General features: G+C 40.4%; 1 protein-coding gene across 2 annotated transcripts in view; it reads right to left on the bottom strand.

Annotated features, from left to right (window-relative positions):
- celsr2.L (cadherin EGF LAG seven-pass G-type receptor 2 L homeolog) overlaps window positions 1-15627 on the bottom strand; it is a 100896-nt gene that overhangs the window by 3936 nt on the left and 81333 nt on the right. Inside the window, exons 31-35 of one of the 2 annotated variants that reach the window (XM_018246553.2) lie at window positions 14623-14738; window positions 12274-12362; window positions 10835-10996; window positions 10677-10757; window positions 276-450 (exon numbers count right to left, since the gene is read on the bottom strand). In XM_018246553.2, coding sequence (XP_018102042.1) covers window positions 276-450; window positions 10677-10757; window positions 10835-10996; window positions 12274-12362; window positions 14623-14738 — 623 coding nt within the window. The remainder of the gene's footprint in view (window positions 1-275; window positions 451-10676; window positions 10758-10834; window positions 10997-12273; window positions 12363-14622; window positions 14739-15627) is intronic. The other variant, XM_041582038.1, reaches the window with a different exon arrangement.

Genomic DNA, 15627 nt, shown 5'->3' with positions numbered 1-15627 from the left:
TGAGCAGAGAGCCACTGGCTCCCTTGCACAGCCTGGGAATTCATGTGCGTAAAAAAAATTATTTGGACGCCCATAGACTTTAATGGGTGTCTTCGACATTTCGCTGGCGGCAACGGGTCAAATTCGCCCATCCCTACCAGACACACTACTTTTTTAAGCACCATTCTTCTATATCTAAGTGAGTATAATGCACTGGTACGTTCTTAATTTTTTTACATAAAATGTCTCCTTTAACTTGGAAATAATGCAGTGAAAGAGATATAATGATAACTCACTCAGAATCAGTGGATTCTTTGTCTGCGGTTCCTGTTTTGATGTTCATAGTAGTCGTCCCATTAAGCTGATCCTGAAGGCTGGGTGCAGTGTTGGGGGCGCACTGTGGTAATGTATTAGGTCCTAGCTCATTATAGATCCGATTTATAGCAACCTGCTGCTTCTGTTTTAATATTCCTGTGTTAAAGAGATATATATATATATATATATATATAAAAAAATTAAGCATCTGAAATACTTATTCCAGTATGACAATTTCTGCTCTCTGCAGTCCTTTACTTGAAAACCAGAGAACAAAGCACACTTCCCTGCTGCAAACTTAAAGGGGTTGTTCACCTTCCAAACACTTTTTTCAATTCAGTTGTTTTTAGATTGTTCCCCAGAAATAAAGACTTTTTTCAATTACTGTCCATTATTTATTTTTTACTTTTTTTCCAAAATCTAAGTTTAAAGGTGAATGTTCGTGTCTCTGGTGTTTGAGTCTGACAGCTCAGTAATTCAGGTGCAGACTCTAAACTGTTACAATTTTGCAACATTGAGTTGATACATTTCTCAGCAGCATCTCTGGAGTATAAGCAACTATTGTATTAATTCTAACAGCTGCCTGTAATGAAACCCAGAGATTCTGCTCAGCAGGGACAAAGATAAAAAATGTATCAACTAAATGTATAAATTTAGAACACTTTACAGGATCGGCGACCCCTCCTCCCAGAGCTGCTTCAGAAGGAGAGAAATGACACTTTACACTTAAATAATAGAAAAACCGTCACACATAGAAAGTCATTGGAAAAAGTTGTTATTTCTGGTGATCTATCTGAAAACAACTAGTTGCTTGAAGGTGAACAACCCCTTTAATAATCTGGTGAATGGTTAATGACTCATGTACAGCACACTCCATTTTAAATAAGTATAGGTTGGGAACACTGATCTCTGCTGGCACTGGAATTTACCACATGACAGGCTATTCCTATTCAGCAGAATAAGAAGCTGCTGCTGACAGAGAAGTGTGTTTGATAGTGAACTACTGTGAGCAAAACACTCCAGAGAGCCACAACCACCTTTCACATTTAAAGGAGAAGGAAATGTATTTTTATACTGCTATGGCAAACTGTTGGTTATATTTCCTTCTCCCAAAACGCCATAGTTCGAGTAGCAAATTTAGTTTAGTTTAATTGTACCGGCACGTTGAAAAAAATCACCACTGCGGACTTTGCGGCCACCATCTTGGTTAAGGTCACATCATATCCGTCATATCCTCTATCTCTGCGACTATGAGAATAGTAGGAGAGGAGTCTGCTGCACAGGCATGTGGGATTAAAAAAGCAGGAGCCAGCGTGCACCAGCAGTTTGTTTTTTCTAAGCTCGTCCATGCATGACTCACTGCTCTTTCTGGTTCATTCTGGAGGATCAGAGCTTGCTAATTACTGCACTGCACAAAATGTCATGTTTAAGATCGTTATTGTTGTTGTCACCAATCATTAAAACAAAGCTTTTGATATGCCTTGGAAAATATTTTTATTAAAGGAAAACTATACCCCCAAAATGAATACTTAAGCAACAGATAGTTTATATCAAATTGAATGACATATTAAAGAATCTTACCAAACTGGAATATATATTTACATAAATACTGCCCTTTTACATCTCTTGCCTTGAACCACCATTTCGTGACTCTCTGTGCTGCCTCAGAGATCACCTGACCAGAAATACTACAACACTAACTGTAACAGGAAGAAGTGAGGAAGCAAAAGGCAGAACTCTGTCTGTTAATTGGCTCATGTGACCTTACATGTGGTTTGTTTGTGTGCACAGTGAATCTTACGATCTCAGGGGGCGGCCCTTATTTTTTAAAATGGCAATTTTCTATTTATGATTACCCAATGGCACATACTACTAAAAAAGTATATTATTATGATAATGGTTCATTTACATGAAGCAGGGTTTTACACATGAGCTGTTTTACTCAGTATCTTTTAATACATTGTTTGGGGGGGTATAGTTTTCCTTTAAAGTAGTTGAACATGTCAGAATTCCATTTAGACAGTTGCAGATGTTTGGAATGTGCCTGGCTTTGAGCTGAAGGGAGCTGGTCATCTGTAGTGTGCCAGATAGTTACTACTCATGCATTTCGGCAGCATAGTGATCACGATAAGTAGCTGTGCTCTGAATAGTTAAAAGCTTCGCACAGGTCAAAGACAGGTACATTCCTAATTGCAGCAGCCATACTGTGTGGATTTTACTGCAGCTCTGTAGCCACTGACTGGGCAGTAAGCCAAACTGCGAGGGAGTTCAGAGTGATTTTCTCCTACACACTCATATTACAGCATTTGCACGCTCCCATGAAGAGAACTGAGGCGTGTGTCTTTACCACATGACCGGAACGTCATCGCTGGTCTGAGGGCGCAGGGCTTGGATGATTTGTTCTGCGCATGTACAAGTCATGTTGTGCAGTTTTCTATCAGCAGAGGGATGTCGTTTATCTTTTATGCACTTTTCAATATTTTTAAAGTCGATCTTCGCCTACAGCTGAATAGGAACTTGTATAGAGGCAGCATTATTGTAAGTAGCTCTTCACTTAAGGGGCAATCCATAGAGCTTTATTTTACCTTTACTTCTCCTTTAAGGTAACTTTTAGTATGTTATAGAATGACCAATTCTAAACAACTTTTCAATTGGTTTTAATTTTTTTTTATAATTTTATAATTATTTGCCTTTTTCTTCTGACTTTTTCAAACGCTTTCAAATGACCCCTTTCACTGACCCCTTATAAAAAAACAAACAATCTGTAAGGCTACAAATGTATTGTTATTACTAATTTCTATTACTCATCTTTATATTCAGGCCCTCTCCTATTCATATTCCATATTCAATCAATGCATGGTTGCTAGGGTAATATGGACCCTAGCTACCAGATTGCTTAAAATTCTAATGGAAGAGCCGCTGAATAAAAAGCTAAATAACTTAAAAAAAACAATTAACAAAAAATTAAAACCAATTGCAAATTGTCTCAGAATATCACTCTCTACATCATACTAAAAGTTATCTCAAAGATGAACAGCTCCTTTAAGCAGTCTAGTGGGGCGGTTACATTAGGAAAAACAATTTGTAAAATAAAAGCATAAATACAAACACACAGTTTTCCAATCAACCATATGACAATTTGGTTAGTTTTCTAAAATAGATTGTAAAGGAGACTAGCTAACACAGCATTTGTAGGAAAGGATTTTAGTTATTGAGAGTGTTTCGGTTCAGTATGGATCAGGTCTGTTTAAACAAAATTAATTGAAGCAATTGCAAATTGTCTGAGATTCTAAAGCCCCAAATGTACAAGTGCTGGGACGCTTGTAACTAAGGAATGTTAATGGCTGATTGTAAATTTGCATCTGTATGATGTGTAATTGTAAGGTATTGCGGAGTGCTAGACAAACAAGTGTAGTTACATCATTTACTAAATTAGCGTTTTGATTTTTCTTTTAGGTAGCCCTATGGCAACTACCTTTCTACAGTAACCACTCATTGGCTGAACAGTTGTGCATACAGTACTTACTTACTACTCATTTGTATTCAGGAACATCATCATTAAAGGGGAACTCCGCCTTCCAAACCAAAATTTGATAAAGAGGCCCACATAACACAGAAACCCCTAATAAACCCATCACAGTTACCGGTTTCTTCAAAAAGGTAGAAATATTTTTCTTACCGTAATTTCTATTTCCAAGTCACTGTCATGGCAGCATTCACCAACATGGGTTATCCCCTCCCCTTTTGGTCATTGGTCAGGAACAGAAAAACCTCCTCTATAAAGTCTCCTCCCTCCCCCTCTCCACTGTCTTCTTAACTAGCGTCTGAAGGGTGGGCAGTTGGTGAATGCTGCCATGACAGTGATTTGGAAATAGAAATTACGGTAAGTAGAAAAAAATTTCTACCTTTCCCAAGTCACCATGGCAGCAATTCACCAACATGGGATCTACCAAGCAAAAGAAGGGAGGGACACATTGTCTGCTGCATAATTCCATTTTTTTTAATTGATTCATTAATGAACAACAGATTGAAGGATTTTTCTCCCAAATCTAGCTTCTTGGGACTGTAACACATCCAATTTATAATGCCGAACAAAGGTTGAAGCTGATGTCCATCTAGCCGCCTTACAGATCACCTCTGGTGGGGCCCTGGCTTCCGCCGCCCAGGATGTAGCCACAGCCCTGGTTGAGTGAGCTTAAAGGTCTCTGGGAATCTCCCTGCCAGTCAACCGGTAAGCGGTCACAATGCAATTAATTATCCATCGACTAATCGTAGACTTGGACGGAGCTTGACCCTTCCTTGGGCCTCTTGGAATCAGAAAGAGTCTGTCTGACTTGCGCCAATTCTTTGTTCGCTCCAAATAGTGCGAGATTGCTCGCACTAAATCTAGTGTATGCCATTGCTCTTCCCGTTTCGTCTTCGGCTCGGGACAAAAAGAGGGTAAGACCACCTCCAGATCCATGTGGAACTGAGAGATTACCTTCGGAAGAAATCCAAACGAAGGTCTCATCACCACTTTGTCTTTAAAGATTACTGTGTCTGGCTCCTTTGCTGAGAGGGCATGAATCTCCTTTACCTACATGCTGAGGTGACTGCTACCAGGAATAGCACTTTTAAGGTTGCATGCCAATCTGAAGCTTTTTCTATTGGCTCGAATGGTGAACCCATCAGAACTTTCAGCACCACTGGCAACTCCCAAGGAGGGACACGCGGCTTAACATATGGACGAATCCTCTTCAACGCCGCAAATAATCTTATAACCAAAGAATCTTCTGTCCAGGTTTTACCATTCAAAGCGGACAAGGCTGAAATCTTGCCTCTTAATGTACTATTACTCAGGCCTTTCTCATATCCAGAGAAAAGGAAATCCACTATGTGGCATGGCTTTGGATCTATAGGCTCAAACCCTTGGACTGAGCAAACTGCACGAATCGATCCCAAACTCGATAATATTGCGATGAGGTAGAAGTCTTTCTGGACTTTAAAAGAAGGGTCATTAGGTCTCCTCTGACCCCCTTCTCATACAACCTCTGCCTCTCAATTTCCACACCGTCAAGGATAGGTGTGCCACCTCTTCGCAGAACACAGGACCCTGTGACAACAGGTCCTGTCTAATTGGCAGTCTCCACGGTTTCTCTATCGCCAGCTGACGCAACAGGGGAAACCAAGGCCTTCTGGGCCAATGGGGGATTACCGCTATCACTACGGCACCCTCCTGATCTATCTTTTTCAAAACTCTCCAGATCATGGGAAATGGAGGAAAGACATAGGAGAACATCTTGCTCCAATCCTGCAACAGAGCATCCACTGCTGCGGCTGACGGGCAGGCTCTTCTGGAAAAGAATCTGACATTTCTGGTTCAAATTTGTTGCCATCAAATCGACCATTGGTCTTCCAAATCTTTGAGTTATTTGGTGGAAAACTGCAGAGTTGAGACTCCACTCCCCGGGAGCTAGGAAATTGCGGTTTAGATAATCTGCCAGCAAATTCTGGACCCCTGGCACATGAAAGGCTACTAGTCCTGCTAGATTTTGTTCTGCCCAGAACATTATCGGAGCCAACTCTTTTATTAGGCTGGGACTTCGGGTTCCCCCTTGCTTGTGAATGTAAGCCACTGCTGTGGCATTGTCGGAACATCGGAACGTATCTTCACCCACTTGTAAGATATTTCTCCTGATAAGGCTCTTAGAGCTTGACCTATGGCTCTCAACTCCAGAATATTGGAAGAGAGGGTACGCAGATCCCAGCTTCCCTGCACTGATCTGCCAGGCATGACTGCTCCCCAACCTGACTCCGAGGCGTCTGTTGTAATCGTAACCCACTGGGGTTCGGACAGAGGCATGCCTCTGGTAAGATTTTGTAGCTCCATCCACCACCTTAAACTTGATCGAACTTCCTCCGGCAAGTAAAGATTTTCCTTTAGATTTAGAGGATTCAGAGCACATGACTTGATCAGAAACTGTTGCAAAGGCCTGAGATGCCATCTCGCCCACTGCACCATCTGAATGGTCGATGTCATTACTCCCAGAAGTGACATACAGTCCTTCACCGTAACCTTTGTTTGTGCCGCAAATAACGACATCCTTTCTTGAATCTGCTCTACCTTCTCTTGAGGAAGACTTACTCGGTCTCTGTCGGTCTCTATTTGAGCCCCCAAGAATACCAAATCCTGAGTTGGCACAAGGCAACTTTTCTGCCAATTTATGACCCAACCGAAAGCTTGCAATGCCTGTATCGCCTTGTCTCTGTTCCTTGTGGCTTCTTCCTGTGACTCGGCTACCAACAGAATGTTGTCTAGATAATGGTATGCCGAAATTTCGGCCTCTCTTAAGGCTGCTATATTGGTTATTAACACCTTCGAAAACGTTCTTGGCGACTTTGACAGGCCGAAGGGAAGGCAGGTGAACTGAACATGTTGGTCTCCTGTCATAAACCGAAGGAACGTCCTGTGCGGCTTGTAAATTGGTATGTGGAAATAGGCGTCTTTTAGGTCTAGCTTTATCAGCCAAGACCCTGGACGAATTGTCATAATGATTGAGGCTAAGGACTCCATCTTGAATTTTCGACATGAAATGAACCGATTGAGTGGCGTCAGATCCAGAACTGGCCTGAAGGCCCCTGATGCTTTCCTCACTAAAAACAGCTTTGAATAGAACCCCAAGCGTTGCTGGGAGACCGGCACCATCTCCACTGCGCCAGACATTTTGAGCTGTTGAACATAATTTTGAAAAATAGCTTCCGCCCCTAAAACCTTCGGGGCCGTTGAACAACAAAAAATATTGTGTCTCGACATCTTGGAAACTTCAGTTGATACCCCTCCTGGATTATATTCAAGACCCAGACATCTTGGATTTTTGAGACCCAGATCTGTTGAAAAAGGGCTGACCTCGCCCCCACTGCCACAGTCTGGGTCTGCCTTATCTTATTGTGACTTACTGGAACCTGTGAGGAAGGCCGAAGTCTTTTTATTGGACTGCCGTCCATCTCTATGAGAGTTTCTCCAATTCTGCTGTTTGCCATAGCTTCTACCTGGTCTGGAATATCTTCGGTCACAAAAAGTATTCCCAGTTGGGGATGATGGTGTGGACCTCTGTCGCTTAAATCTTCTTTCCTGGGGAAGAAATACGCTTTTCCCCCCAGATGAATTGAATCTAATGTTTCCCCAAACAGCATCTCTCCTTCGAAGGCCAGCTGACACAGATTTGATTTAGATGCTGAATCCGCCAACCATGGTTTCAGCCACAGGGCCCGCCTTGAAGCCACCGACAGTGCCATAGACCTCGCTGAAAGTTTTATCAAATCCAACGAGGCATCTGCCATAAATTCCACAGCCAGTCTTAACTCCGAGAGCATCTCTTTCAAATTTGCCCTTCTCACATTAGTCGAGATAGAAGTTATTGCTACTGCTGGTCTACCAGCTGCTCCAGCTGAAACATAAGATTTCTTAAGATTAAACTCTATTCTTTTCTCCATAGGATCTTTGAATGCAGCATCATCGACTGGCAACGTAGTTTTCTTTGCCAACCTAACTACCGCTGCATCAACCTTGGGCGGATTATCCCATAACTTCGAAAAAGCATTCTCAATTGGATATTTTCTTGCAAATCTCCCCTGTATCACCACTTTCTTCTCTGTACTCTTCCATTCTGAGTGTATTAAGTCTTTAATCGACTCATGTACCGGAAATGTCGGTGCTTTTTTCTTGAGAGATGGAAAGAATCTATCGGCTGAGGAACCCTTCGGTGTCTCTTCTGTTAACGTCAACGCTTTTCTTAAAGCTTTAATCAAATTGTCAACTGCTGCGACATCCAGAGTAGTTTCTTCTTCTGAAACAAATTTTCCTTCCTCAGTCATACTTTCCTACCGGATCATACAACTCTTGTTCTGAAATTTCAGATAACGAGTCATAGAGCGATTCCCTGACTCTTCTAGACCTCCTGCTAGCTACAGGTACAGAAGTTGATGCTGAGGCTTCCTGTATTCCCAGTACAACAGCCTGCTTAATTAGCGATACTCCATATATCTCTCTCTCTTTTTTTTTTAATATCTTTGTTTTGCTTACCCTGAGCCTTTAGATTGCGCTCCTTTCCCAGAGCTAACTGTTTCCATATTGTAACATGCTTCTTAGTGATGGCGATCGTCACAAGCGAAAACACGCCAGCGTTCAATTAAAGGCGCCTGAAAGTGACGTAATTACGCTTGCATAAACACGCCGCTCATTCTGCCTCCAAACACGCTTCCGGATGTGTGCGTCATTTCCGGTCCTTGGAACGCATAGGCGCCATTTTGGACTGCACACGCACCGGAAAAGAATGCTAGGCCATTTCCCTGCATATTTTGCTTTCAGCTTCCAATCCACCCGCCCTGCTTCACAGGGTACGGACATTGGTGACCCACATAGTCATCTGGAAGCTCCTCTCCCACGGCGACCCCCCGCAGGGAGCACAAGGGAGGCATCGAAGAGGGGGGAAAAGAGAGAGAAAAACCCCCCTCTCACGGAACACAGCCTGGGTAAGCACTCCAACAATCCATATGACCGAAGGACAGGAAAAAAAGACAGTGGAGAGGGGGAGGGAGGAGGCTTTATAGAGGAGGTTTTTCTGTTCCTGTCCAATGACCAAAAGGGGAGGGGATAACCCATGTTGGTGAATTGCTGCCATGGTGACTTGGGAAACTTATGAATAAATGCAATTTTCTATGCTAAAATCCAGCTGTTTACCAGTTATTCTCTTTCTGCATTATTTGAAATCCTTTCAGGGCAGGAGGGACTAAACACTGATATTACAAATTGTAACAACTACTCCACAGCTTACAGACAGCCTGCAGGAACTTCATAACCCGCAATGCACTGTGATGTTCCATTCCTTATTGAAATCACATGTGCAGGGAATTGTGGGGTTAGAAGGATGAAGGCTAAGGACAGATTGCTGCTGATACAAAGTAATAGTAGTCAGCCAGCTCAGCAAAGTAGTCAGACAGATCAGCAGGAGAGCAGGGGGCTAGGCTTAGGGAACTGTTCCAAACCATTAAAATAACGAAAAGTCTTCATATTTTGTACAGTATATTGCAAAGTTGCTTGAAATTATGTTTACTTTTCAGAAAGCTTAAGTTATGTTTGTGTGGAGTTCCCGTTTAAGTTCAGCATGAAACAAACAGCTACAGTTAGCAGCGCTAACCATGACATGTACCATGTCATGTGTCAATTACTGAAAACTTGTTTATGTTAAAGCAATTCTGTCACAAGAAAACGTTAATTTTTTTCAAAATGCATCAGGCAATAGTGCTGCTCCAGCAGAATCCTGCACTGAAATCAATTTTTCAAAAGAGCAAACATGTTTTTATATATAATTTTAAAATTTAATGTGGGGCTAGACATGTTCTTTTTTACCAGGTGCCCTCAGCCATATGACTTGTGGTCTGATAAACTTTAGTTACTCTTTAGGCTATGGTCACACATGCGTTTTTAAATCAGCTGCATAAATATGCACGTGTTAACCCACAGTGCCATTGCAACACGGTTTTCGGCCAGGCGTTTTGATGAACCTATGATTCAGCCAATGTGCTCAGTATATTGTGGATTCTGTACAGTTCAATAGGTAACTGTTCTTGCTGCATATTGGCGGTTCAGCCAAAAAAACCCAGGGACTTGCATTCCCTCGCGGACATCTGCTGATTTATGCCTAGTGGGATTAGGAGACGGTGGGTTTCATCATACTCAATGGGGCAGCATTTGATGTGTATTTACACAGCTGTTTTCACAGCTTTTTTATAAAGCGCGCAGTAAAATCAACTTAAAAACGCATGCGTGACCACAGCCTTACTGCTGCACTGCAAGTTGGAGTGATATCATTCCCCTCCTTTCCCCCCAGCAACCTTTCAACAGAACAATGGGAAGGTAACCAGATATCAGCAACCTGACACATGCAGCGCTAAAAATGCTCTCATGCCCCCCAATGGTAAATATGAGAATATCACTTAATAAAATACCCAAGCCCCACCATGACTCCTCCTCCAGTTAATTGAGTAGAAGAAACAAGAGCAGTTCCATTGTGAAGTGCTGGCTCTTTCTGAAAGCACAGGTCAGACGCAATAACCTGAGATGACGGCTCCCTGTAAACAAAATGTTGCCAGTGACAGGAGTACTCTTCAAGCAATTTAGCCTGAATTTTATTTACAGGGTTTGACCACATTTATCAATCTTGCTCATTGCCTAACCTTCACATCTAAAGTACAAGATTGCTACCATAATCCATTGTTGAATTTTAGGCATCAATGGGACATGCTGGTATTGTCATATGGGTATTATCAAAGAATGCATTTTAGGAATGAGACTGCAGGAAGGAAATACGATTTTTAGTACTCTTTAATACACAACCTGTTACCTTTTTGTGGCAGAGGATTGGGACCATTTGTTGATGTTACTACTGTATCCACAGGGTGTGCCGCACCATTCATTAGGCTCCCTTAAGGCAAATAAAAATTGTTATCTTTAAAAACAAAAAAATAAACAAAAAAACTCAATCACAGAAGTAAATAATACCTTTTGGAGAGGTTTTTATTTTTTCATTATTTAGACTGGTTAAGACTTCCCAACATGGGGGATTATGGCCTTCAGCCTCTTCCTCACTATCTGAGGAGTTGGAAGATGCAAAAGAGCAGCTCTGATCATCATCCATGGACATATCACTTTCTGAATCTGAATCTGTGGTGAGTAAAGATAAGTAAAGAAAAATATCGCTGAATTAAAATTGTACAGAAGATAATGTTTAAGGGTGTATATTCACAGATGTTTTGACTGTGCAGTTGCCTTGAGCTGCATTGCAAATTGCAGAACTGTGTAGCCTGGGTTGGTAGGTCTGTTTGGTAGGTACTCTGGTTAGTGCCGTGCAGTCTTACAATATGTACTGCCTCAGTCCTGAACTTAGACATGATGTGTCATTGTCATTAAAAAAATTATTTTTTAAAAATTATTTTTTTAAAGCTGTTTAAATAGAGAATAATTTATAAACTGCTCAACCTTATTACAAGTATTTTTAAAGAAAAGGAATTCATTGGGGTGCCAATATATTAGGCACCCCTAGTGAATTCAATGGTTCCTTTTTTTCACTGGGCTGGTGCTTCTTTTAGGAAAAATGTGCAACATTGCCACGGTTCTTACCTTTTCCAGACATCCCTCATGGACTTAGACACAGTATAGTACAATGTTTCACATTTTACTCTACTGCACCTAGTTGAGTCTGTGCTATAGATGCCTATGGAAAGTAAGAAACATGGCAGTATGGTATTAATTTTTCCCAGAGCCAGTGATTTTTTTTCTTAAAGTGAGGATGAGGGGAAAAAAAAGACTGATTGAACTCAAAGGGGATGCTTAACTTATTGGCAACCACAGTAAATTGGGCTTTCCTTTATCCAAAAAGCCACAAATTACAGGACTCCCATAGATTCTATTTAAAGCAAATAATTATATTTTTTAATTATTACTTTGTACTTCAGTTAAGTTCCATGCATCCATATTGGTGGCAAAACAATCCTACTGCATTTATTTAATGTTCAAATAACTTATGGAATAGTGATGCAAATTACTAAAAGATCCCTGATCAAGAACACTACAGATCCCAAGCATTCTGGATAACAGATTGTTTACAAATATGAAAGTTAAATAATTAAAAAATATAACAACTATGAAGAGAATAAAAGTAAGCAAAGAGATGAGAAAAGAACTTCAAAGGACAGAGAAAACAAAAGCATAATGGGTGCTATTATAATTTTCCACCTACTTTGGTGGAATTTATAGTGAGTAAATATGGAGCATATACATGGACGTGAGTAGGTTGCAAGGGAACAGACTGATTCAGGAATAAAACAGAGAGGTAGCACTTGTGCATATGACAGTGTAAAAAGTCTGTAGGTTTGCATTGTGTGGGCTTTGAAAATGTATAACACATGCACTTTCTATTCAAAGTATGAACAAATGATCACCTTCACTCGGTTCCTTTGGTCCTAGGAATACTCCATCAAGATCATGGAGCTCAGCAAGAGATTGGAAGTTAGTAGGCCCAGTTCCATCTCTAAAAACATAACACATTTAAAATATAAATCTACATATCCTGGATAACTAGTGAGCTTTTCAAGAAATACAGTTTCTGTATCATAAAAAAAATAAAATAATAACATGCAGATATTAAATACTATTGCTTTACTACTGGTCTCAAATATGTTGTGTGTTTTCTCAAATGGGTGTCTAAAAAAACTGTGGATTATGACTGTGCATCCAACACTTCTACAAATCCTTTATATTCAAATCACAATTACTAATCTTTACTAAATGACATCACTCTGACATCAGTCTAGTTACAGCAGTAATACAGTTGTCAGTTTGTTTTGAGTTTGCTCCTGATTTCTCAATAGTGCTGCCTTTAGTTGGTTTCTGGTGTTTCTATGATGTTGCCCTTAGTTGGTTACAGGTGCTTTTACAATGAATAAACCTGATTCAGATAGTTTTGTCCAATATAGAGCAACTGGTCTATATATGCCTGTGTTCAGTTTCAAAAACATTCTGATTAGATACTAATTAAACAGACGACTGTGTTGACCTGTGTATACAATCATAAGCCAGATAGACAATATAATCTACCTTAAGGTGGCCATACACGGGCCGATAAAAGCTGCCGACAGACCGTGTCGGCAGCTTATTGGCCCGTGTATGGGGCCCCCCCGACGGGCTTCACCGATCGAGATCTGGCCGAAAGTCGGCCAGATCTCGATCGGATGGGAGAAAAAATCCCGTCGGATCGCGGCCGCATCTATTCGTTGATGCGGTCCCGCGATCCGACCGCCCGTTAGGCATCGTTAGGATCCGATCGTTGGGCCCTAGGGCCCACGATCGGATCAGCCCGATATTGCCCACCTCAAACGAGCGGATCTCTCCATGTATGGCCACCTTTAGTGAGCTGATTTTATAGATAATTGACAAGCAACTGAATCTGAACTTGTATTGGCCGAATTGGAACACAATGGGGTTCATCTATCAACAATAGGCAGTAACCCATAGCTACCAATCAGTAATTTGTTTCAACCAGATGTAGTAAGAACAATTAAAGCAAACGTGATTAGATGCCATGGGTTACTGCCAGTTTAGCCATCAGGATAGGCAGCTAGACTGAACTACAACCTAAATAAGGCCATAAAACCCTTGGGCTTGGAGTCCTAATCACTTTGCTACATTTGGTGCTAACTCTCTACTTTTAAATGTATTACCAGGAAGCCCGAAATCATCTGTGTTTTGTGCCATTTACCTTACTATTGAATTAAAAGTGTATGCATTATATTCTTTGATCTTGAGTTATTTCCAGGTACAATTAAAACCCTGAATGAATGGGAAGCTGCACGCAAATAAAAAACCAAGGAGATTTTCTATCATGCATGTGTAACTGTAAAGGGGTAATATACATCTTTTCTAACATTAGTGCAACTAATACGGCTTGTTTTAACTGTAAAGGGGTAATATACATCTTTTCTAACATTAGTGCAACTAATACGGCTTGTTTTAACTAACAGAGCTCACAGGAAAATTGACGCTATTTCATATTTGGTTCTTATGAGATAGATAATCAGATTTCCAGTGCACAGTAGTAATAGTAACAACTATGTATAACAGACTTATTTTTACCTGTAAGTACAATCTAACAAAAAGGGCTTGCACACTGAATAAACAGACCAAGTGGTATTGCAGAAGAAATGTATTTACAGAATCATAGGCAATTACAAATATAAATCAATTTAGTTATATACTGTATGCAAGGTAAGACAAAACTGTCAGCAAAGTATACAATGCATGAATACATACCACCCAAATTTAGTTAAATACTCAGCAAAAGGAAGCGGATACCCTTGCCACAGAATGAGAATTACCCCAATATTACAACTAAAAGGGAAAGTTTTTGAAAATAGCAAAACCATATTAACTATTCACTGAAAATATATATTCAACCTCCTTATAAGATTATAAATACTTATGTGTATTTTTTACTTAGGACAGTAGGTGGCAGCAGCCCTTAAGGTTGGGTCTTGGTAAGGTCTTTTACCCAGAAAACATCTATAAAGGAGTTGGACCAAAGTCTAACAGCCCATGTAAGGGGCATTGCTCAGAGGAAGAAAATCACTTTAAACAACGCTTCTGATTTTCCACTTAATTTTCAATTTTATTTTGGATAAATTTACTTTGGATTAGATGTGTTTAATACAACTCATACAAAAATGGACAATGACCATTTTTTGTAAAGATCTGAAGAATTTTCTAGGAACAAAAAGACATGATAAATATCTTACCTGAGCACAAAGGGCAGGTAGTTATGACTTCTCCCAGAACTGTGCAAAGAACCATGAGAGGAGCCAAATGGCATGTGATAGAGTTGGTTATCAAGACAAGTGGTGCCAGGATGTGACTGCAAGGTAGACATTTTGTTGCAAGATAGTTTTGTCAATAAAAAGGAATACAATATTCAATATAAGGGATTTCAAATGAAAAAAAAAAACACACTAAACCACTAGCTTTTATTTTTTTTTAAAAAGTAATGAATGTATCTATCAATCTATTATATATACAGTTAGGTCCATAAATTTTAATTCAGTGGGTTGAACAAAAAGATTGCATAAAAATGTGAGTAACTAAAGCCTTTTTTTTAACACCATTACTTAATTTCAGGGGCTCAAAAGCAATTGGACAATCGACCCAAATGCTATTTCATGGGCAGATGTGAGCAATTCCTTTGTTATGTCATTATCAATGAAGCAGATAAAAGCCCTGGAGTTGATTTGAGGGGGATGCTTGTATGTGGAAGATTTTGCAGTGAACAGACAATATGCGGTCAAATGAGCTCTCCATGCAGGTGAAAAAAGCCATCCTTAAGCTGCAAAAACAGAAAAAACTCCTCAGAGAAATTGGTGCTATATTAGGAGTGGCAAAATCTACAGTTTGGTACATCTGGAGAAAGAAAGCACTGGTGAACTCAGCAACGCAAAAAGACCTGGACTTCCACGGAAGACAACAGTGGCGCATGATCTCAGAATCATTTCCATGGTGAGGAGAAACCCCTTCAAAACAGCCAAACAAGTGAACAACACTCTCCAGGAGGTAGGCGTATCGATATCCAAGTCTACCATAAAGAGAAGACTGCTTGAAAGTAAATACAGAGGGTACACTGCAAGGTGCAAGCCACTCATAAGCATCAAGAATAGAAAGGCTAGATTGAAAAAAAAATCTTAAAAAGCCAGCACAGTTCTGAAAAAACATTCTTTGGACAGATGAAACCAAAATCAACCTCTACCAGAATG

This window comes from Xenopus laevis, chromosome 2L, assembly GCF_017654675.1.
Source record: "Xenopus laevis strain J_2021 chromosome 2L, Xenopus_laevis_v10.1, whole genome shotgun sequence".
NCBI classification, from domain to species: domain Eukaryota; kingdom Metazoa; phylum Chordata; class Amphibia; order Anura; family Pipidae; genus Xenopus; species Xenopus laevis.
This window is presented reverse-complemented; position numbering and strand designations above follow the sequence as displayed.